This window comes from Balearica regulorum, chromosome Z (genome assembly GCF_011004875.1).
Source record: "Balearica regulorum gibbericeps isolate bBalReg1 chromosome Z, bBalReg1.pri, whole genome shotgun sequence".
Classification (NCBI taxonomy): Eukaryota; Metazoa; Chordata; class Aves; order Gruiformes; family Gruidae; genus Balearica; species Balearica regulorum.
In genome coordinates this window covers 73,098,841-73,122,697 of record NC_046220.1, presented here as the reverse complement: position 1 = coordinate 73,122,697, position 23,857 = coordinate 73,098,841, and the positions used below count along the sequence as shown (strand labels likewise).

Here is a 23,857-nt window from a genome sequence, read left to right as displayed (position 1 = left end):
CTGAAAACAGTGAGTTTCTGCATGGCTTAAGAAGAAAACCAGTGCAAGCCTTGATTCTTTTTAAGTAGAATAATGATTATTTTAAAAAATGAAGCCAAACACCAGCAACTGTTTGGAAGTGCACAGCAGCTGAGAAACTTTGTTCACTTCTCTTCCACATCTGCTATCATAGCCTCAACTGCACTCCAGTCCAGTCTGCTGAGGATACTTCCTGTGCTTTCAGAAACACCATCAGTGTCAACAATGCCGAGAGGAGACAAACTCACAGGATGTTGTGCAGGGGCCTATTGGAGGAAAAGATGAGCTGAATCATTACATATCATTCATAGACAAGACCTCTGTGCAGCCAGTAGAAATGATCCCACTCTTTTCAAACATATCCTAATCAAGTTATATATGTGATTATTCTGCAACAAATGAAATTTATTTTCCTGTTTATGCACTCCCACCAGCACCTGTTGCCTCAACATCCAACAAGCCTATACAGTTGTTATAAAGAACATTCATTTTCAAAGCTCAAAAGAATGTCTTTGCTTGTACAGACAAAATACAGTTATGTTGAACTATCACCATCTATGCCCCTCAGCATCTAGCCCATCCATGTTTTGAATAGAGAACCATGTTTTAAATAAAGCAGAAGTAAACAAAGTGTTAAATGGCAGGTATCAAATCATTCCCAGAATAAGCAGACATCCTACCTGAAACAAGGAGTCATGAGTATCTTCCAGTATTCTTTGGACATCATCAGGGACAGTCCAAGGACTTACTATGTCTCGATCAGTCTCTTGATCAACACTTTCTGTCTGAACTGAAGTGGCAACATGTGGAGGCTTTTGTTTTGAGGTTCTGCTGACTCTGTACTCATCGGCTGAGGAGAAAACCATAGCACTGTAACATTTCTTGCTGTTCTCTTCTGAATATCTTGAAACTTGCCCGAGAACAGAAGCTTCAAGCACTAAGAATTGAAGCTGTGTGTAAACATGCGTAAAAACAGCATGCCCTGTTATCTTGAACTGATGTGGGGTTATGGTGAGAAAATGCTGCTCGTCCCATCCAGCCTCATGCTCTGCACTGTCTCCCCAGGGCAGAACACAAGGTGGAATGTGACCATGCATGGTGCCTACAGCATCCAGGTCCTGCAGTGCAGTGCCCCAAAAGGGACATTGCTACATTATTTGGTAGAGGAATAAAACTATATAAATGCTGGATTTGTGCTTCTTAGAAGACATGGAACTGTAGTGAAACCCTTAGCAGTGATAGGATATACTGGAGAAACAGATACAAGAAGGTGACATGAAAACAGAGAAAAATTAACCTGTATTTAGAGTTTAAAGAGAGAATGTATGGAAAGGAGGAGGAGAATGACTTTTCACACAAGTAGAGGTGAGTGACTGATTCAGGAAAAATGCCTACCTGCTTACTATAGCTTCTCTCTCTTTCCTGCATTGCCAACTCAAATAAATTGATGTTTGACTAGCCAAATAGGATCTCTATTATACCACTAGTATAATTCTGGTGTAGGGGAGAATGGAATCAACCCACAGTATTTCCTAAGTTTCAGACTAATTTCCTCCTCAATCTTTTTCTGCCTGATCAGAAATTCTGCTCTTGTAATCAAGTCCTGCATCTGTCAAAGAATTTAATTAGAAGAAAACATTTATGTGAGGAAACTTTTGTGGATCCAGACCTACACAGACAGGTATATACAAAAAGCGTCACTAAAATCCAATTTTTTTTAAAAAAAGTTCAGTCATAGATTTTTCCACTCTAACATTACGACAAAATAGTATCTTAAATAGATACTGTACAGAGGGGTAGCAAAGACAGTTCCTACTTTAAAGGGCTCAGAAAGTCAGCAGCAGAGAAAGGTAAGGAGAGGCACAATGCTTGTGTACTGCACTGCTAACTCTCTCTCTGTGGGTTTCAGCGGAAAGAAAGACTCAAGTCCTCCATCCCTCCTGACTCGTAATGCCTGTTTCAGGAAATCACTGAAATCTAGCACATTTGCTTAAGTAATCTTTGAACTTCCATTCAGGAGGTAAACAGAGGTGATGATTGATTAAAATCTTTCACAAGTTTGTAATAAAAAGGATTTTTATGGGGAGGAAAAATGATTATTTTTATTCTTCTAAACTAATGCTGTATCTGATGCCTGTGTTGCACAAATTCTACCCACGATGTAGTCTGAAATCTGTTCTATGTGTCTTATTTTTCCCCTGTATTATGTAGCTGAACAGCACTCTTTGTAACTTACAGTGTCTAGAATTAACAGGACAGTCGGCAGCATTTCCCATTCTTCCTCTGAAAGTTCTTCTCTGTAGGACCATACAGACATTTCCTGGAAAGACAAAAGAAAGCATTTCCCCTGTTAGGTAGAATAGACCAAAAGTACTCAAAAGATGCTTCAAAATTTTCATCTATGAGCTTGCTTGCTGGATTACACAGTACTCATGCTATGGCAAATTAAGCTACTTTGGATTTAGAAAGACATTACAAGGAAAAGTAACTCTCATCTTTTAGCGGGCCAGTGACAGCACAGTTGCAAAAGCCTCAGGAGAGGAAACATCCAGGATTGTAAGTCTGACTTTCTACATAGGTATTGAAGTTCCTCCCTCCCAAAATCCAGTAGTAACTTGAAGATCATTTTCAGTGTGTGCCTTCATTAAGAAAGTTCTGTTCTTACCTCTGGACTGTGTGAAACCAAGAGCTGGCATGAAACGGTGTACTTTATGACCAAAGCTGGGTTTGGCAGCAATTCTGCTTCTTTCTGACAGAACAGGACTGTTTGGATGCCCTCTACAACAAGAAAAAAGAACAACAAAGCCCCAGTACTTACCACTGTCAACCACATACCATTCCTCCACACAACTTAGATCTAACAGGGCTTATTCAGACAAGGCAAAAAGGCCACAGAAATCACCTTCGGCCCACGTAGCTGAAGATCAGCATCACACACTGCTTGTGGGGCCAATAAGCCTCACCAGAATCAGAACTGCTGGCAATCACAGTAAAGACATACCAAACTGCCTTTATAAAGAGACAGTTTGGGTCCAACAAAACTAAGTTACTGCCACTCATAAGGTGGCCTCCTGCATGACATTCCTTAGCGCTTCTGAGTCTGGCAGGGCCAATGTACTTAAACTGCCCTTGGACACCACCAGCAGTCTCTGTACAGCACTGACTACCTTCAGTTTAATACTCTATCCTGGAACTTTACCTATTAAAAAAAGATAAAGAAATACTTAAGTCTGGTAGTTGACAGTTCCTCCTATTCTTCTGGAAAACAGAAAATTGTATGTAGAACAAAAAGTATACTTTAAGGATCCTTCCAAGATTTGCACTAGTGGTTCTAAGAAGACTAGTACAGGAATTTACGACTCCTCTCATCCCGACAAAGTATATCTTTGTCCCAGAACATAAAGGTTCTCTCATGCTAATCCTATACCAACTAGATACAAATTGCAGACTAATATGAAGTGTGGTAAAGACACCAATACGTCAGAGCAAGGTTAACCTTTAAAGTTGTTACCCTTTAGCAGATGCCATATGTCTTTTTCTGTACTCTTGGGGTGATCTTGTCCTGGACAATGGTCTATGTTCATTTGCAGATAACACTTTTGTTTCAGATAACATTTCATTCATCAGAGAAAGTGCTTGTGATATTCTCATATTGTGATGCTCAGATAACAGGGCTCTATGGAGAAATAACATTACGTATTAACTCACGCTATCACTCATTTAATTGCAGATGGCTTGCGAGTCTTGTAAGGCTACATGGTAACCAGAACAGAAGAACATGGTTTTGCAATTTCAGAGAAGGTATGCTAACCCTTTTAAGATTATTAGCAAAATGCTAAAACATTTATTAACAATAGGTCTGACAAAATGAATCAGTCGATGTTGGGGGGAAAAAGAAAAATTGGTATTTTGAAAGTGAAAAATACAGTCAAAGGATGAAACATGTTCAGAGTTTTCCTAAATGGTAAAGCAAACACAAATTATTTATGCCTTTGGTTGGAATGCCATTCATATCTGAAGTTTCATAGACAAGATAGTTAAAATTACCTCTTCCTTAAGACAGGAACATTAATATATGAGTAAGAATACCACAAGTTACATTTATAGCAACTTACTTGTCTTTTTCTTCTTTCTTCTTCTGGAACAATTTAATATCCTTTGAAGTAGGACTACAATGCTGTGCAAGAAAGTACAACAATCATTAACTTATTCTGTGTTTTGGTCTCATTCCAACCTCTCGCTCTCAAAACATGGACCTATTTGACTTGAAAGTTACTGTTTAAGACACTCTCAAGAATGAAAAACAATATAAAAGCATATGGCCCAGGAAATTCAGACAAGATTGTATCTATAAACTTCCAGTCTCTAAAATTATACTGAAAGCTTGCAGTCACACCTTCCATATCTCATATGCCCAAAATAAAATAACATTCCTAAGAAGATGTCTTCACTGTCAAGATTAAAGTTTCAAATGGCCTCACCTTCAGTTTCCTAAAAATCAGTGATGTTCCTAGCAGTAATTAATTTAAAAAACACAGCAAGGTTGCAGTTTTACCTGTGTTTGCTAGAGTACAATTTGAATTTTTTAATGTTTTCTTCTAAAATGATTTCAGGAGAAAAGCCTATAACAAAAGCATCAAGTATATATCTATGGGTTGGAAACAGAGGAGCGGGAGAGAAGCAGGACCCATTTTTCCTCAATCACTTCTCTCTAGGTATGTACAAAAGAGCAGCCAAGTTCAGCTCTGACAAACTGTTTAAAAACAGGGGAAAAAATGTATTTCATGGATGAGATCTGTTACTCTTTCTAAAAGTGAATACAATTGAATTATTTAGTAACAGGAAATTTTTGTGTGTTACATGTTTGCTGCTTGGGAGTTAAAACCAGTAGTGCTTCAGCAGAAAGAATTTACAGCATACCCTACATTTAACTGATGAGTAAAACATACAGGAATATATTTGCTGTTGCTAGGTCTTATCTCCTGTAACCCTGGAGCTTCCCCTGACTTGGCAGTGTCTTTTCAGGTCCTGAAGGGATCCACATGACAAATGCATATTTTAAGACTTAATACTGATTGGGAAATTATTTCTGAACTACTTTTGTATCTTTTTTTCCCCTCAGTTATTTCCAGCACAATTCAGTGAATGTTACACCTATTTCCATTACAGTCAGAGGATTATACTTCCAGAATCCAGAGCTGGGGGACAGGGCAGAATTGCCACCTGCAGCCAGCTGTGATTACTGCAGCTGGTAAGAAACACTGGGGTAAGTTGCTTACAGATCACTTCTGATACAACTATGGCGAGTTCCCATAAAATCATACATATAAAAAAATCAGCATTAAAATAGGAAAAAACCACCACTGACAGACTTTATATTATCTAACCTGGACAATCAACACTTGTTCAATACAAAACAGTTACCCATTATTCTTACCACATTCTTTCTTAGGTTGAATGGATTACGCTCCTTCTGTCTTTGTTCATCCACTTTCCTCACATACTCTCTCATTCTTTCCTTTTGCTTTCTTTTCATCCACGCTTGTAACTCTTTCTTCTCCTTTTCTGTTTTTTGAGAATGTCCAGCAGCAGAATCATGAACCCTGAGTGCAGATGTAAATGGGAAATAATCTAGCACATCCCTTAAACTGCAAACAACGGTGGCTACACATGATATAACAAAAATACTGTAATGCTTTTAAAATTCTGACTCAGCTGACAGTATAAGTACCAAAAAAAATGGGGAAATTTTCTTTCACAAAATTTTACTTCATAAAATCCTGGCACACAGCTAATTTCCAAAACATTGCCTAAAATTCTTCTTCTGTTTGTCAACTATATTCAGATAATAGGACCAAAGCTTTAAATGTGGACCATCTGTTATTGTCTTTATAGGATAATTGGCACAGAAAAAAACTGAAAGTCATTTTGCTTTGATCTTTCATTTTTAAGTGTGTATGGTATAAGTATCTAAAAAGAAAAAAAAGACCAGTGAGATTCTATCATCTTTTTTGTTCCCTCGCCTCGACCTATGAACTCCTTTGTAAGTCTATCTGTACAAAGTAATTTTACAAACACTAACTCAGAATACTAACAACAGAAAAACAGCCAATAAGAAATGCTAACCTAAGTTCATCTTCAGACTTCTTCAGAAATACCTACTAATTCACCTTGCAATAGCCTTTAAAGTAAGCAGCTGGGTAATAAATATTTTCTTCACTGTAAAACTAAAAGCACTGATGTAAAAATTAAATACGAGATTTTCCAAGAGAAGCATTTCCATTTTAAATGCCTCATTTTTTGCAGGCCATTTTGAAACTTACCTCATTTTCAAGACTGGCAGGCACTACTAATTCCAGAATCAACAGAACATATGAGTACTGGAAAAAAAGGTATCTCTAGTAGCTGCAGTTCAACAGAAAGCTTATATATTGAAGCATTAAAGCCCTCAAGGGATTAGAAGAAATTTGACACATTTGAAAGTGATTTACTTTATAGCAAAGGGAAGCATCATTATCAGAAGTATTGAGAGTCATATGTGAAAGTAAGTATGTGAAACTGAGTTGTCTTTAGGTCTTTGGTCAGGTTTGATTAAATACTACTTGAATATGTTTCTGAAATTTTCAGTGATTTTGAAAATATTCACATAATTGCACAAAACAGTTCAGCTAACAACATTGATATATCAATGTCATAACTATAGCATTTGGAATTCTCGAAGGATCACAAGGATATTATGATCTGAGCTCCTTTTAGAATTCGAATAAATGTTAGAACAAGTAAACCAGAGCACTACACTCTGCTTAAATGAGTCACTAGAACATCCTGAAGCAGGTATCTTAGACTGGTGTGAACCATTGCACCAACATAACAGGTTGTCTGGTGTCCTGAACAGCTGTATTTTTGCCTTGTAAGCAACTGATATCACAAACAGGAGTAGGAAACAGCTGTAATTTCAATCTATCTCAGGAAAGAACACAGCTGATTTTATAATGACAGTCAGGAAGGTGTAGAAATCTCCAGCACAGAGGAGAGCATGACAAGTTGGAGTCTAGGGCTGGAAGTTTCTGAAGCTGCCTTGCTACTGACAGGAGACTTCTATTCTGTCTTTCAGAACTGCTTTAGAAGGCTCCAGTCCCCTTGGTTGAACTGAATCTGCTGTATATAGTTGTGCTCCAGCCTATACCTGGTAGAAGAAGGAACAAGCAAGTAGGAAGGAAAGAATATTGAAACCAAAATAATAAAAAACCAATTAGTACATTTGACAATAACGGCCAGTAAAATAGCGGCTATTAAACAGTTCTAATACTAGTCCCACTAACGTCAACTCAAATCACATGCTTGCTTCCATTGTTTACAGGGTGTGAGCTATGTGAATAATATAGAGAGTTAAAATTATTTAACTAACATGTAATAAAAAATAGCCATGGTATTACCTAGAGATTTTCTTAGCTTGTGTTTTTGTTAAGCCCAGCTCCAACAGAGAGGCATCACCTTCTACTACAAGATCACTACTGATGTCAGTAACACCATTCAGACCACTAATTTGCCGGGGGTCTTCTAAAGAGCTTAAAATTAGGCAGAGAAAAAAAAAGTTACCAATTTAAAGTAGAACATGCGTGTAAGAACAAGCAGCCAAAATTCTTCCCTTCATGCTTAAAAGAAGAATATTCAGGTTTTTTTACCACAAGCCTTTGGACTGAATTTTCTTTCCCCTACACCTCACTGTGTTAGTGCACACAAGCAATACCTGGACAATGCGTAGGTATGCTGTTTTTAAAAAGTTACCAGCCATCACCTTAGCTTTGCTGTCATCATGTACACTTCAGCCAACTTTGTAGCTCCACAGTGAGAATGGGACAGGATGAGCGAGAGCTGATTAACATCAGGGAACTGCAGGCAAAGAGGGCTTTAAATAAATCATCTAGAAATACGGCACCATCCAGAGCTGAAATGCCTGAGCTCCACCAGGGTGCATGAACATTGCTGGCCTCGAGGAGGCTGAGCCTCCCAGCCACAGGGTTTGTACTGCTGCCCATGCTGAGATATGGCTGTGGATGCTGCCACTTTCAGGAAGCCCAGCTCTCAATGACCTTCTGAGCAAGAATCAGTACGAGTGACAGAATAGTTTTACCTCAATTCTACCCATTTCCTTCCTCTCTTCATCAGTGCTCTCAATAAAAAACAAACCTCACATAGTTTATGATTACAAGCTACAGTTCCTTTAACTTACTCCTTTGGGTAAAAATCACAATCTGCCTAAGTTTATTGCCTCACATCCATCCTCAAGGTTATGTAATCACCTCCCTAATCTACTTCAGTCACAACAAGCAGTTTCACTTAAAATACTTTAAAAATAAACTAAACTATTCAGTTTGCTGCTATGCTTAAAGCAAAAAAATAGAGGTGGGTAACTGAGCAAAATGACCAGGAGGAAAAGGAAGCCAGCTAGTGATTTCTACTGCACAACTGGATCCAGAAGACTAAGAGCAGTAAAAAATATGTATGTCAGACCGTTTTATTTAATGCATTAGTTCATTCCAGTTTTGAAATCTTTCATCTGTCGCTTTACAATGTTCATATTGTAACACTTCAAAAACTTGCTGGTGATAGCTGGTCTCAGTAGATGACTACTAGCAGCAGTTACATGTACTTGTTCGAAACCAGTGTTTCGCAAATAGGAAAAATAACAAATGCACATAGACATTAGCAGCATCTACATTAACAGCTCTGCTACTTGTAACTAGAAAGCAACTTTGAAAGGTTCTGCAACTTTTGCATAAAGTAAATCTAACAGGCACTACCAAAGACAGTAAATGCCTGAAAATAACTAATAAACAGGCTTTTATTCAGCTTGAATATGAATGCCTAGATTTTTATGTAAGTGATAGTTCCACCTTAACAGTCCTTGTTTTAATAGGAGTTTAAAGTAAACAAATTTTCAACAAAACCAATTTCAAAACACATACCTATCACATGGGTCTCCACATATGTGAAAACCTGAAACAGAAACAGCCTTTGTTAACAAAAGCCTTGCACTTCTACACAAACTAATACATACATTAAACAGCCTGTGGGATAAAATACAGAAATGTATCAACCTGAATATGTTGACATTAAAAACAAATAAATATTGTACATAGGCATAACGACCTGTGAGAGAGTCTGTCATCGACTGCTGGGTTAATACAGAGTCTTCAGAGGACTAATTAACAGCTCCCTGACTGATACGGGCAGTTTTGCTAGGAAGATGAGATCACTGTTGTCAGTCTTCTGCCATGATCAAAATAAACTTACCAGTTCTAACTAACAAAATGATCTGTTCCAATTAACTACACAGCATTTTATGGAAAATTAACATTTGCCACTTACTTGAAGCCAGGCTTCGAACTCCTGGAATTCGGGAAATGTAGCTGAAAAGCAGTATGGATGTCTTGGATGAAGAGCACTATTATGCTTCCTAAGCTAAACTGTACTCTCAAAAAATTATAGTTGAAACTCAGTATCACCTACAGTTTTCTTAGCTTGCCAGTAAGAAGTTTATATTTAAAGAGAAAACTAAGTGTATTACTGTTTATAAATTTTATCTGGGTGCACATGCCATTTGAGATTCACTTCTGTATGCAGATATAGGAACCATGTTTTAACACCTTTCAAGATAAATTGCTGCAAATGTGACTGTCAAACACGTGTTCATCTCTACAGAGTAGGTATCATTTTTTGAAGCTTGAATGCAAGCAATGCAGGCAATATACAGACAAAATAAGACACTATGTTTTTAAACACAGACAAGAGGTTGCTTGCATAGTGATTTTTCCTCCTCCTTTTAATGCCACTGCAATCTTCATAATTGCAAAAATCAATTTACTGTCAGTTTGCAAAATTGAGACCTCATAAAATTATGTTTTAGGACACAGCCAGTAGGTACTGTATAGTGACATAAAACAATTTATTTTGCTGATGTGCATTGAATTTATTTGAGATCTCACCTCTCTAGAATGTAGGAGAATGACAGAGATGATAAAGACGGCTTTGGGAGGAAGCTATGAGTGTTCTGTGGCACTGTGCCTATTTATATTCATGTACACTTAACTAAATAATTACAAATCAGCACAGTGATGAGTTTCAGTGTAACCCAAAGTTATTCATTTTCTTTCAATAATGGTAAATTTGAGTGCAAGTATAACTCACTGCTGAACTGTTTTCAAAGCTTAGTGATACCGTTCCATCATGTAACATATAACTTCATTATGAATACACATCCATGAAGCCATTATAAATAATGCAATCTAGAAAGACTGACAACTGACTTTTATGACCTCACTGTGTTACGTAACATTCTGTGTAATAGCAATGAGAAAGTATTACACCAGGAAGAAAAGGTTTACTTATTTTTAAAAGGAGAAAAAGGGGAAAATAAATATTAAAGATTATACCAGAACATGACTTTATGCCACTGGGAAAGTTAGAAGCAGAGACTGCAAAGGCAGGAGAGTGTACTTCCAATGTAGTATAACTGGGTACAGGATATTCCAAGTTTAAGCCTTTCTTTTCATCATCTGTAACATCTTCAAAAATCATGCTCCTCAAATAATGTTCTGATTCTGTGAAAATATAATAAATATAGTAATTAGTGTAGACCAATGAAAAAAAGACCCACAATGCAAAAACTATCACTCATAGATATCTAAGTGGCACTATTTAGTTTATGTGTCAAGTCTAGAACAATCTGAACATAGATCAGTTGTGCCTCCCTATGAAAAGGCACTACCAGAGCTGTGATGTAATGTACCAGTCCTGTACTTGTATACAAAAAGACTAAACTATTAGTTGCTCTATGTGAGGCTAATGGACATCTTACATATTGTCTTATGTATAAATATAGATATAGCCATGATTTGGTTCTACACTTGACTTTGTATTAACTTCGTAAGTAGATTGGACTATGTTCTGGTATGACTGTAAATTGGACCTGAAGTAGTACAGTAGCTGTAAGTAAACAGGTAATATATAGACAATTTTTATATAAACAATAAATTATTCAATACATCAGCTCTAGCAAACAGTTAGGTTGATGTAAGCTTTTATTAAAATCAGCAGATATTACAACTAAATAGCCATCAAAGATGCATGAAAAAAAGTTTCTTTATATACACGGAGAAAAATGAGGACAAATTTCATATCCTTTTATATGAGAAAGCAAAGCACTCCTAAGCATCATATTTTGATTAGATGATACAATGGAAATACATACTATCATCTTTAAAATCCTATACCCAAGTCCTCCATAGCCATTTTGGAAAATATCAAAGTATACAGGTATTTTCAAATGCATTTTTGTTGAAGCGGTACCCATAATATTCAGAGTTTCTACCTTTTATTTTTCTCATATTTTTGATTTTTGGTGCATATTTCAACAACACCTTTTGGGATTGCATTAAACTTCAGCAGTAATTAAAAGTTAGTCAAGTTTAATATTCAATTGCAAGTTTACTATCCTTATGTTAACTGAACACATACCGTCACCAATGACTCTAACATCTTCAGAGAACGAAGGACAAGCACCAAGGTCTGAATTGGCAGTCATTTCAAAATCTTCTATTATTTTCACTAGCTATAAATGAAATCAAAAAACTAAGTAACGATACATTCCTCAAGGTATTTCTGAGACTTACACAGCACATATTCATGCAAAGTTTCCTTTAAATATTTTTTTTCCTCAGAATCTTATAAACATTTCAATGGTAGTATCCTGATTTAAAACTAAGAAAATAGTTCAGGAATCAAAGTAGCTCAAGTAGATTAATTTCATCTAAAGAGTTCAACCTTCTGTACTCTAACTCTGAGAAAAATACATATGAACCGTATTATTCTTGTGAACTTCTATTGATCACATTATTTTTAAAATAGCTGGAGTTTTCCAATATATTTTATCTAAAAATCATGGAAATATATTTATTTCCATATTCTTCACAAGTCAGGACTTTCCTGAAGTTTAAAACTAGAAAGTGAAAACTAAAACTGACTAACCTAGATTGAGACATTTTACTGAACATTATTCTTCCAAAGAACAGGCCTGAAAACTGATTTCTAATACCTAAGAAACTGTTATAGAAGGAATGACCAATTAGCATGCACTGAAGAAATTGGGTTTATCTTCAGGATTTGGCTAGATATCCAGAAGAAGTTTTAAAATCCAAATGCAGTGAAATGTTGAAACAAAGAAAGAATATGCTAAGATTTTTTTTCACTAGAAGCTTTTAAAAGTCTGGCTAGATAATCACCTTGATAATCCACCTTAGTGTAATAACTGTATGTAGGTGACACAATGAGGTCCTTACAATTCTGTGAATGGATGCTTAGTTTGAATGATTATACAAAAAGTAGATCCTGTGGAATTACACAGTGCTACTGAATTCATTCTGTATTAAGCCATGTCTGCAGGAACTAGAAATTGACTTAGTTTTCTTGATATTGTCCTTGCCTTTTCCTTCCCATTCTCCTCCCCATCCCATTGTGGGGTGGGGGGGGAGGGAGGGGGTGGAAAAGGAGGAGGTGAGGAGTGAGTGAGTGGCTGTGTGGTGCTCAGCTGCTGACTGGGGCTAAACCATGACAGACGTGCAAAGAATTTTTTTTTTTTTACCAGCTAGGTAAAGTCAGAACCTACTGGCTCATTCTTAATTAGTCACTCCCAGTTTGATCTAAACATAATAAAAAAGTCAAAAAGTAATGTGAAGAAATAATTGCCAGCATTCTCCATTTCAAATACACCTAAAATCAGCCAAACCTAAAGGTTTAGGCAAATTAAACTAGACACAGTATGAAGAGGTCAGTCTGTTGAAAATTTTTAACTTTTTATTGTTATCTTTGTCATGACCTATAAAATAGTAATTCCTGAACTCTATATAAAATCATCTGAATACACTATGTCCAAAATGTATTTATAAATCTAAATAAGTAAAATAAGGACATTAAAAATGCAAATATTTTATGATATAAATAGGAACAGGTTCCAGAAATAGTCATATAATATTCTGCACAGGCACAACTATAGAAATCTTTGCCAAAAAGGTCTCCTGCTCAGCCTGAACTTTTGTCCTATTCCATTTTCCTATTTACAGAGAAATTAAATACATTCTGCCCATTCACTAAGAACATCACAACTCTGGCCAGCATTTGGAGCATTGTAAGTAACTGTATCAGCCAAAAGATGCAGCACTAAATGTGAAAGAACTGTATGTTATTCTTGATGTCTCTCAACATATACTAAGCAGATTTGAAAATACATCATTCCAAAATGTAAATTTTGTCTTTAGCTGAAATAAACAGTTTCAGACACAACAGTTAGCAGTCAGAACTCACCAGTTTGGCATTTCTTAAATCCTCCTCCATATTTTCTGTTATGTTCTGTAGTGTCTGTAATTGCATATCCATTTCCTGCTGCTTTGTGGACAAGTAGTCTTTGCCAATTACTTTGGATGGAAGCCCTGAAGAAGGAAAAGTTTGGTCATCTTCATGTACTATGTTCCAAGTTACACCATCTCTAGCACAATCTAACTTCTTATCTTCCTTTTGCACTTGGCTTGCCACAGTTTTCAGATGATTGTCTTGAAACAAAAAAACAACCAACCAAACAACAGTGCACCAACAGCACTGAACAAGCTGCAGGCATTCAAGTACTGCCAGTAATTAGGCATCTGTGCTATATCTAATTGTATGTTTCAGCAGGAGTCATCACAAAAGAAGTCAGATGTATAAATGTTTTTGACTAAAAAAAGCAGAAGGTGAGTTGTGGAAAGGCTGCACATTTTCTGTGGGAGGTAGGAGTATTACAGTAGAAGTGTATGGCTTTTTTTTCCTGATTTAAAAACAAAATGGCTTACCTTTCTTCTGAAGCACCTTGGGTGGAATTGCATTAGTAACAGAAGCTGTCATATGATGAAGTTTTGCAGTAGATGGAATTTCAAACTTCTCATTTTGCTGTGCAGTAGCTATCTCTTGTGCAGACTCAGGTATCATGGCCAAAGTGTTAAGGATGTCACTGTCTTCAATATCAATCACACTGATATATTCACGTTCACTCTAAACAAGAACAAGATTATGAAGAATTATACAGTATGTGTTTTGCACATATTATTTACAGTACATTGTTAACCATTTCCTGTGTTTAACTCTTACCACTTTTTGTTTTGGAGACAAAATAAATGTAATCCTCCCTACAGATGACTCATCCAGATATAAAGAACCCAGATTAATGAGGTAAGACACACAGTATACTTAAAATGCGTTTTAACCATATATACATTGGATCACTAACCAAATCAGGGGCATCTGACAGAAAGGTTTGTAAAGGTGTCTCATTCACTTCAGTGGGGAATCTCAGGTTTGAATACATGCCTGGTGGTAGTATCTCAGGGGCACTAGATGATTCTATGAGAAAAGAATAATAGTCAGTGTTGTACTTTCAGACAAACTATTTGGAAACAGGTCTGCATTCTCTAAATGATAAGAAGAGCTTTGATTAACATTTCTTTTAAAAAATAAAGATAGACAATGTAGCTTAATAGGTTTCTTTAATGTTTGCTTCTAACAATAAATTACTAAATTATTTTTCATTTTGGTGATAAATTAGAATTAATATGGTCACTTGGCACTACAGGGAAAATACTTAGGTACCGAATTCTACGTAGGATTTATAAAATGGAGAGAGAAAACCCAAACCAAAATAAATCTTCCTTAGCCCAATCTGTTTTTTGCTCTATAAACTGACCCAAAAGATGACTTATTGGAAATAAAATTCCTACTTGAGACTAGAACATAGTTATTTGGCATATAGCTTTTACACCTCTTATCAGGTACATGGAACAATTGTATAATTAGCTAGGCTACTAAAGCTTGATTTCCCATGGACCCGTGATCTGTCTTAATATCCCATTGGTCTATCCATTTGATCTACATAACATCAACTTCCTAAGATTAAGTGGCACCAAAATCAAGCTAAAATCCACAAATGTCCCTCCTCATACAGGAATACAAAAGCATAGCTACACTGCACCATGAAAAATTCCAGCCAAACTTTTCATAAACAGTATTACAATTATTTCACATTTAGTTTCAAGAAGTCAGATAAATTATCATCTTCTTATCTATATCCTGCATTAAGCTACCTCATGTACAAAAACCATGTTAAAATCTTAATATTTTTATAGACTTCCCAAACAACAAATGAAGTAAAGAAAGACTGAAGCCATACCTGACACAGGAACAGACACGACAGACTCATTTTTTTGAACTTCAGAAACTTCATTTCCAGCACTGATTCCAACATCCTGATACGATTTGAGCACTTGATAGGAAAAAAACCAAAATACATGAGTTTAAGGAAGGTAAAGACACCAATGGCATTATCTGAATATACGTTTCTGATTTCCCAGCTCACAATCAAAGCCAAATTGCACTGAAGAGGCAGGGAAACAAATTTCAGTCACATGTGAAACATTGTCTAAAAATGTATTTGGATAAAGTCAAGCTAAGTTAAGCTTTCAGAAAAAGTCACAGCAGAATTGACTTACAGAAAGCATGTGGAAACTTACATAATTGTATCAGTAATATTTTTATTTATAATTATTTTGGCTAATATTTTGTAATTTATATTCCAATATCTGCTGGTTTAATACTTTTTCAAACAAAAAGCTACAGCACAAAAACCTGTTTTTCCCTTGAAAAACTTACTCCATTTTGAAAGCTGATCAAATATCACAATTAAGAAGAAACAACATCAGAAATAGTTAGCTGTTGTATGTCACACAGTTAGCACTTACCTGGGTGAGTGTTTGTGCTTGTATCTTGAGTTTCTGCTGGCTTTTTCCCTGTAGATGCTGAATCATATACATCTGCTGAAGTAGTAATTGCTTCCTCCGTTGTCTCTATAAACGTGATAATACACAGTAGGTTTCTACAAATAATGCAAGAATTAGGAATCTATGAAAGCAATGATATCAATTCAAAACTAAGGGCTCCACCAGATTTTTCTTTGCAATTCTGAAATAATTTTAACCTTACAGCATTCTTCTGATGAATAAACCACATGAACATAAATCATTGTGAACCATAGTTACTGAAATTCACTCAATATACAGTTATTATTTCATAAAGTCTATTGCTTATAAACATAAATACAAGTTTATCACTTATTTTTAAGAAAACTTAAAATACTTCTGTAATTTTCAGGAGAATTATTCTGAGTTTACAGATAATGATATGAGATCTTAAATTTGCCTGCACCTCTCTCCACATCAATCCCCTAAAAACTGACTATCCCAAAAAAAGACTGCATATCTGTTATGCATCCTGAAAGGTTTTCATAATTTTCTGGGGAAAGATTCCATAAGCCATTATGCTGTAGTGCCCACAGACTACACAATTTGTGTTTTTAACATCTTGATGACTATACATTTTTCCTTTGAAATCTAACAAACTTCTGTTCCTTGATTTAAGCACTCAAGGCATTACAAAGACTTATACTTGCCCATTGAAATGAAAAAACCATCCTGAACGTAAGATGTAGATTTTGCTTGTTGTTCCTAATGTAAGAAGAAAAAGAATTAACTTAAAAGTTCCAGTGCCAATTAAAGGCTTTCTTGATGCTGTTAACTTTCCAATATACCTCCTTTGAGTAAAAATTTGAAAAACAAAACCAACCAAACAAAACAATCATCATTGTAATGTATTTTTCTTATCCCCTTTTTTAATTCTTCTGATCCATTCCAACTTAGTGGAATTACTGACTATGTAACATTCTTTCCCATATGGAACTTGGGGTGATCTGCAGGAACACAAATTACTCCTTCTTCCAGTATGTGTTATCTCTGTGTACCATAATTAACATCTCCCAGTTCTGGTGAGGCTCTCTAGCTGCTTTACTGGACAGGGAAGTCTCAAAGAACGTATAGTATGGCCCAGAAACAGAGCCTGCTGCTCTGGGTAGTGATCTAGCTTTAAATCGGGTAGTGTTCTAGCTTGAAATCTGGTACTTGCAAGGGTAACTCCCAAATATGTTAAAAGGTATCAAAAAGGTCTAGGTAAACAAATAACAGAAGTTCCTAAATCAAAACCTAGCTGGATGAAGACCTTCTCTTTTCAGTTTCTTGGCTGAGACAGAACTGAGACCTCATGTTCCCCATCCTCACTCTTGTATTGTCACCATCTAGCCTCATGTGAAGAAAGTAATGCTTGGTCAGTTGTCCTAGCATTACTGCTAGGCTAAATATATATTTTTTTTTTAAGCAATTAAGTGTTTGTGTATGTATTTACTTTAAATGTACACACAGACAAAGATCCTACCAAAACTGACAAGTTCATGTCCTAGGAAAAACAAAGCAACCTTGGAATACTTTATAAACATAAATCTCTTGTTTACAAGAAATCAAGTATATGAATGAAAGATATTGTTTCTAGGCTAGAGCCTGGAACAGAATTGCATGTTTTGGTTCACAGTTTCCTGCTTCTGTCTTTCCTGTTAGTATTTGAGTGGAAAAAGGCAAAGAAAAAAACATTTTTCCATACCTCAGTCCCTGATTCAACATGCATCACTGTATCACTAATGCTGATGATGGAGTCATCTGGGCAGAAGGACACACTTGGTTTCTTCTTTTCTTCCTTCTCTTCCACTTGTTTCTTCTCACGCCGCATTTGTCTGTCAACATATTAATTACAAATAAAAAAATAAGAACTGCACTGAAATAATAGAAATACTTATCATTATTTTCTAAGAAATATTACTATTAAGAGATACACACTGAAATAAAGGTGGAAAAAACCACAACGGTTGCATACCGATCAGTTCAAAGCACTACTTCTGTCTACCAGAAATCTACAGAACCTTTAAGAAATACTCCAGCAAGAAATAAACATGTTATCATCAAAACTTTCTAATTATTTTACTAAAAAAGTTGCAAATTTTCTTTAGTGTCTGATAAGTGTAAGACAACAATTGTAGCTTCAAGCATTTCAGCTGATAATATCAAAAAAGGTATTCTAAACTCCAGCTGCAGTTACTTCTGTATCAATTGTTTTTCACCTTGAGTGAAAAACCCAGAGCCTGTGCTTCCAACTGCCAGAGTTAAAAGCATCATAATCAGAAGCAAGTGTTCTGTTCTAGATGCAATGATGCCATCAACTCTTCCATAGAAAACACAGATCTGTGAAATGTCAGGAATCTATTGATATTATATGAGAACTGAACAAAGATAAGTGTGCAGCTTAAAAAGCCCGTTTTAACTACTTGTGCAATCAATTAACAAAGAATAAATCAAATTTCAAAAGTAATGAATAACATACCTAACAAAACAAAAGATAATATCCCTTGAGCAGGAATTTTGCTAATCACTGTCTGGATTCAGAAACAGAGCCTCTATCTTGAATTATATTGAAAGAGCATAACCCTTTCCTTCCTGAAGATTACTGCTAACAGTGATGATATGTAGTGCAGACAGTAGCTTATTACGATTTATTGTGTAAGCAGCAAAGCATTTCATAAACAGTATATAGCAAACAGCTAGATGACAACAAGACTTTAAACCACAGATACCAGTATGAAAAACGTTTTGCCTTGAATCTTCTTCCTATCAGCCTGGTAACTGCATCAACCCTTTTGTACCCTAATGCTATACTTCTCCTGCTGTGTCTTTAGTAATATTTACTATTTTATTCTCCTCCAACAGAGAATTACATCCAATCCCACTTTATTTGAAGCTTCTGTAAAAACTCTCACTGATTTCAAAGGTAGAATGTATAGGTTACCACTAAGTCTTTCAAAATGAAGACCCACTTTAAAAGTTTGTCTTGCCTTTTTTTATTATTCTGCACACCGCTTAGTTCAAATGGTTCAATATCAGTTTTTCGTAACTGGATAGGTTCAGTTTGGTCTTGTCCAAAGTATGTCCTGGGCACAGTATGATGCTGGTGGCGTTGCTCAAATGCAATGAGATCTTGAAGTGGAATGAGTTTTGGTGTCTAAAAGCATTCAGAGAGAGAAATAAGCAAAAATGAAACAATGACACAGGAAACAGAGAGGGGAACACCAGTCAGATTGGATGAAAAAAGCAGGTCCAGTTTGGATCTCAGTTATACAAACTCAACTCCTGTAGCAATTTGTAGAGAAAGTGAAAATGTAGTATTAACAGCATCAGATTAGAATCTCAACTAATGTTTACATGTGTAAACTATTTTCTGAAAGTAAACTAAAAGATATTAATTTTCTCCACAGAATGTATATCACTAATATTTGTATTTCTAATGTAAGTAGTTGAGGATGAAGCTATGAACCATGCAACATAGACAAGGTCTCAAGAAGCAACTTTCAAGGAAAAATAGTTCCATTCTTTTCAAGTGGAATGTGCAAGCATATGAGAGTCTATCAGAGCAACATTTTTCAAAACATCTAGTTCTCAATATCCAGAAGATAAGGTTTTCTTACCAAGCCTTTTAGCATTCCATTTCTGCCCTGACAAAAGAAGATTTCTTATTACATTCTTCGTATTTCTGTAAATAATTCTATTTAAATTTCTGTAAAAACCGAACATTTCCAAGCTTGCAGCCTGCCTCATATTGACATGCTAGTAAGAACGTACTTCAGTTCCAGATCCCCTTCTGGTAGCTGTGCTGAACACTTCCAAATTCCATAGTCTGGGAACATAAACTTATTTTTGATGAGAAACCATGAAACTGAAAAACCCCTACAACTTAGAAAAATATATTATTAAAATCTAGTACCTTCTTTTTTTGAGGTAAATTAGCATGGAGTAGCGATATTCCTGTGTGCTGTAGTGTTTCTCTAGAGTCAGTCTCCTTTGTTGCAGGTTTAACAGGTATTAAAGTAGTAGCAATTGGCTGCCTTACAACGGATGGAAGTCCAGGTACTGGGTCAAGTTGCAAATGCAACAGTGGAATACCAGTCAGGTTCTGAGTGATCAGTGCTTTGTCCATATTCACATTTCCAGAGAACTTCTGCTGAGGTGAAATTTCTTGCTGTCCTTCATACTGATGTAGACTCAGGTGTTTGGGAGGTCCCTTATGCACTGTTTCTGCCCATCTTTTCTCTTCATCATGCATTTGCCTTGGGATCTCAGGGTCATACCTACTCATGTTCAAATCTTTTGACTTACTCTTTCTTGCTGTGTATGACGACTGATGGTTCCACACAGAATCTGATGAACTCCAAGCTACTCGTGGTACCAGGGGTGGTCTAGAAAAAGCTGATGACATTCCCATTGGATGTAAAAATGCTGGTTTGAAATGATAACATGATTCAAGCTTAAGCAAAGGAAATCCATTTGAGTAATTCAGGTTTTTTTCTATAGGGATAAGCTTCGGTGTCTTCTGGATGTCTGAGGAAGGAGCTAGGAGATGAAGTGGTTTAGTAGGTGCTGAGGAATGCAAAACTTGAGACGGTGGCATAAATCCTGTTTCTCTGCTGTGGCTTTCCAATAGGTTTAAAGAAACATTCACATCCAGATGATTCTAAATCAGAAAAACAAAAAAGCTTTTACAAATACCTTGAAATAGCAACCATGCACTATATATGCACAAAAATGGTATAAATCTTTTTTTGTCTTCAGCAATCACTACAAAAACATTTCCTAATTTATCAGGACAGATAACATATCAGATATACAGAACAGTCTTCATAAACAACACTTTGATATACCTCTTTCATATGGCCATTGTTGCTTTCATCTCTTAAACTGTTCCTTGGTTGAAAATCAGACTTCTTTTGACCAGTTTTCCCTTTATCTTCCTGAGTGGGCAGGTATGTTTTCAAAGAGCCATTGCCTTCAGCAGTGTCTGCAGGCTGAGTCCCTTCCAGGTGAACAGATTGTTGCTGTTGCAAAACTTGTTGCACATTTGGCAGGTTGACAAAGGATGACTGCACTATTTGCATTAAACTCATGAAGTTGATTTGCTGTAGCTGGATACATACAAAGTTAACATTGTAAACAACTTTAACAAGAATCTTAGCAAAAATTCTGTGTCAAAGCTATGTTATAACTGTTCATTATCCTGTTAATATAGGTGACAAAAATAAACAACATCCCAAAGCTTCATTAATGATTCATTTGTATGATGTTTATTGTACTGGACTATCTTTTAAGATATATTAAATACCTGCCGCAGGCAGGTTATGCTAAAAGCAAGACCAATTCCTTCACTTTTTTTGTGAAGTTTGAGTAAATGGTCAACATAAGATTGTCTCAATGTACTAACAAAAATTAAATCCTAGTACATTACATGGAACTGGAAGTCTCTTTCAAAACCAACCCCACACAGAATACCTTTAAAACAGCAATTATCTCCATTGTTTTAAGTAACAAAGTTTGTACTGTGAACACTATTTTCAATACTGAGATGCTCTCACCTGAACTAACTTAAACATTTCATCTTGGAGCATCTGCCTGACTGTTTCCGATGTGTTTAGTTTCTCTTCTGTAGGGACTTCTTTCTTTACTTCTTGCTTCTTTGCACAAACGGAAGTACTGGAGGCAACACTTGACATAGCTGACATAACAGTCCGAGAAGGCTGACCATCACTTAGAGAAACCTCTGTATTACTTAAGAAGTACAAGAACAAAACTATGAAAAACATTCATAGTTCAGAACACCTGTATGAAGTGGTCTTAAATCAATACAGAACATTTTAAAGATATCTTCATTTTTCTAAAGCATAATTAATTTGTAGGTACAATTTCATAATTAACATTGCACAAACTTCATTGGAAAGTATGTATGACATCTTTTTCCCAATGCTTCCTAATATACTGAATGAAAAACAGTAGTAAAGATGTTCTGATTTTTTAGTCACAAAGGTGTCTGAAATATTATCTTCACCAGAGATACAGGCAGGAAACAATGATTTGACAGAAAGAGGGTGTTGCTGGTCATAAACTCAAACAGCTGATGGAAAATGGAGAAGGACATTATTAGCTGAAATAAGAGAGATGGCAGATTCACTTTCACTTAAATAATTAAATGTGCCTTCATATATTTGGAATTAAAGATCAACAAAATTTCAGATCAGAGAACAATTAAAATTAAAATAACATGTACCAGAATACATTGGTATCTATTCCCCTCTGGAATGAAACAGGTGACCTGGTTACCCAGGATATGGAGAAGGCTGAGGTACTCAATGACTTCTTTGCCTCAGTCTTCACTGGCAAGTCCTTGAGCCACGCTGCCCAAGTTGCGGAAGGCTAAGGCAGGGACTGGGACAATGCAGAAGCACCCACTGTAGGAGAAGATCAGGTTCAAGAATATCTAAGGAACCTGAAGGTGCACAAGTCCGTGAGACCTGATGAGTTGCATGCGCTGGTCTTGAGGGAACTGGTAGATGAAGTGGCCAGGCCACTCTCCATCATATTTGAGAAGTCCTGGCAGTCTGGCGAAGTTCCCGCCGACTGGAAAAGGGGGAACATAATCCTCATTTCTAAGAAGGGTAAAAAGGAAGACCCAGGGAACTACAGGCCAGTCAGTCTCACCTCCATGCCTCGCAAGATTATGGAGCACACCCTCCTGGAGACTACGCTCAGGCACATGGAAGACAAGGTGATTGGTGACAGCCAACACGGCTTCACTAAGGGCAAATCATGCCTGAACAAATTTGGTGGCCTTCTATGATGGGGTTACAGCGTCGGTGGATAAGGGAAGGGCAGCTGACATCATCTTCCTGGACTTGTGCAAGGCATTTGACGCTGTCCCACACAACATGCTTGTCTCTAAATTGGAGAGACATGGATTCGATGGATGGACAACTCGGTGGATAAGGAATTGGCTGGATGGTTGCACTCAAAAAGTTGTAGTCAACAGCTCAATGTCCAAGTGGAGAACGGTGACGAGTGGCATCCCTCAGGGGTCGGGATTGGGACTGGCACTGTTTAACATCTTTGTCAGTGACATGGACAGTGGGATCAAGTGCACCCTCTGCAAGTTTGCCAATGACACCAAGCTGTGTGGTGTGGTTGACATGCTGGAGGGAAGGGATGCCATCCAGAGGGACCTTGACATGCTGGAGAAGTGGGCCCATGCAAACCGCATGAAGTTCAACAAGGCCAAGTGCAAGGTCCTGCACGTGGGTTGGCGCAATCCCAAGCACAACTATAGGCCGGGCGAGGAATGGATTGAAAGCAGCCTCGAGGAGAAGGACTTGGGGGTATTGATTGATGAGAAGCTCAACATGAGCCAGCAGTGTGCACTTGCAGCCCAGAAAGCCAACCGTGTCCTGGGCTGCATCAAAAGAGGGAGGTGATCCTGCCCCTCTACTCTGCTCTGGTGAGACCTCAGCTGGAGTGCAGCGTCCAGCTCTGGGGGCCGCAGTACAGGAGAGACATTGAGATGTTGGAGCAAGTCCAGAGGAGGGCCATGAAGCTGACTGGAGGGCTGGAGCACCTCTCCTGTGAGGACAGGCTGAGAGAGTTGGGGCTGTTCAGCCTGGAGAAAAGAAGGCTCCGGCGAGATCCAATTACGGCTTTCCAGTACCTGAAAGGGGCCTACAGGAAAGCTGGTGGGAGACTGTTTATCAGGGAGTGTAGTGACAGGACAAGGGGCAATGGGTTTAAGCTGAAGGAGGGTCAGTTGAGATGTTAGAAAGAAATTCTTTACTGTGAGGGTGGTGAGGCACTGGCACAGGTTGCCCAGAGAGGTTGTTGAGGCCCCATCCCTGGAAGTGTTCAAGGCCAGGTTGGATGAGGCTTTGGGCAACATGGTCTAGTGGAGGTGTCCCTGCCCGCAGCAGGGGGGTTAGAACTGGATGATCTTTAAGGTCCCTTCCAACCCAAACCATTCT

At 37.1% G+C, this 23,857-nt stretch overlaps 1 protein-coding gene across 1 annotated transcript in view; it reads right to left on the bottom strand.

Moving 5' to 3' along the window:
- The window catches only part of CPLANE1 (ciliogenesis and planar polarity effector complex subunit 1), a 61,731-nt gene continuing 37,874 nt past the window's right edge, over positions 1–23,857 (bottom strand). The window contains exons 32-53 of the mRNA XM_075741321.1: positions 21,434–21,626; positions 20,726–20,986; positions 19,792–20,538; positions 18,866–19,032; positions 17,584–17,713; positions 16,547–16,601; positions 15,840–15,944; positions 15,272–15,364; positions 14,336–14,448; positions 13,902–14,100; positions 13,381–13,625; positions 11,539–11,632; positions 10,455–10,622; positions 8,988–9,018; positions 7,455–7,586; positions 5,456–5,621; positions 4,134–4,195; positions 3,530–3,694; positions 2,684–2,796; positions 2,255–2,338; positions 699–868; positions 1–284 (exon numbers count right to left, since the gene is read on the bottom strand). Coding sequence (XP_075597436.1) covers positions 144–284; positions 699–868; positions 2,255–2,338; positions 2,684–2,796; positions 3,530–3,694; positions 4,134–4,195; positions 5,456–5,621; positions 7,455–7,586; positions 8,988–9,018; positions 10,455–10,622; positions 11,539–11,632; positions 13,381–13,625; positions 13,902–14,100; positions 14,336–14,448; positions 15,272–15,364; positions 15,840–15,944; positions 16,547–16,601; positions 17,584–17,713; positions 18,866–19,032; positions 19,792–20,538; positions 20,726–20,986; positions 21,434–21,626 — 3,634 coding nt within the window. The 3' untranslated portion in view covers positions 1–143. The remainder of the gene's footprint in view (positions 285–698; positions 869–2,254; positions 2,339–2,683; positions 2,797–3,529; positions 3,695–4,133; positions 4,196–5,455; positions 5,622–7,454; positions 7,587–8,987; positions 9,019–10,454; positions 10,623–11,538; positions 11,633–13,380; positions 13,626–13,901; positions 14,101–14,335; positions 14,449–15,271; positions 15,365–15,839; positions 15,945–16,546; positions 16,602–17,583; positions 17,714–18,865; positions 19,033–19,791; positions 20,539–20,725; positions 20,987–21,433; positions 21,627–23,857) is intronic.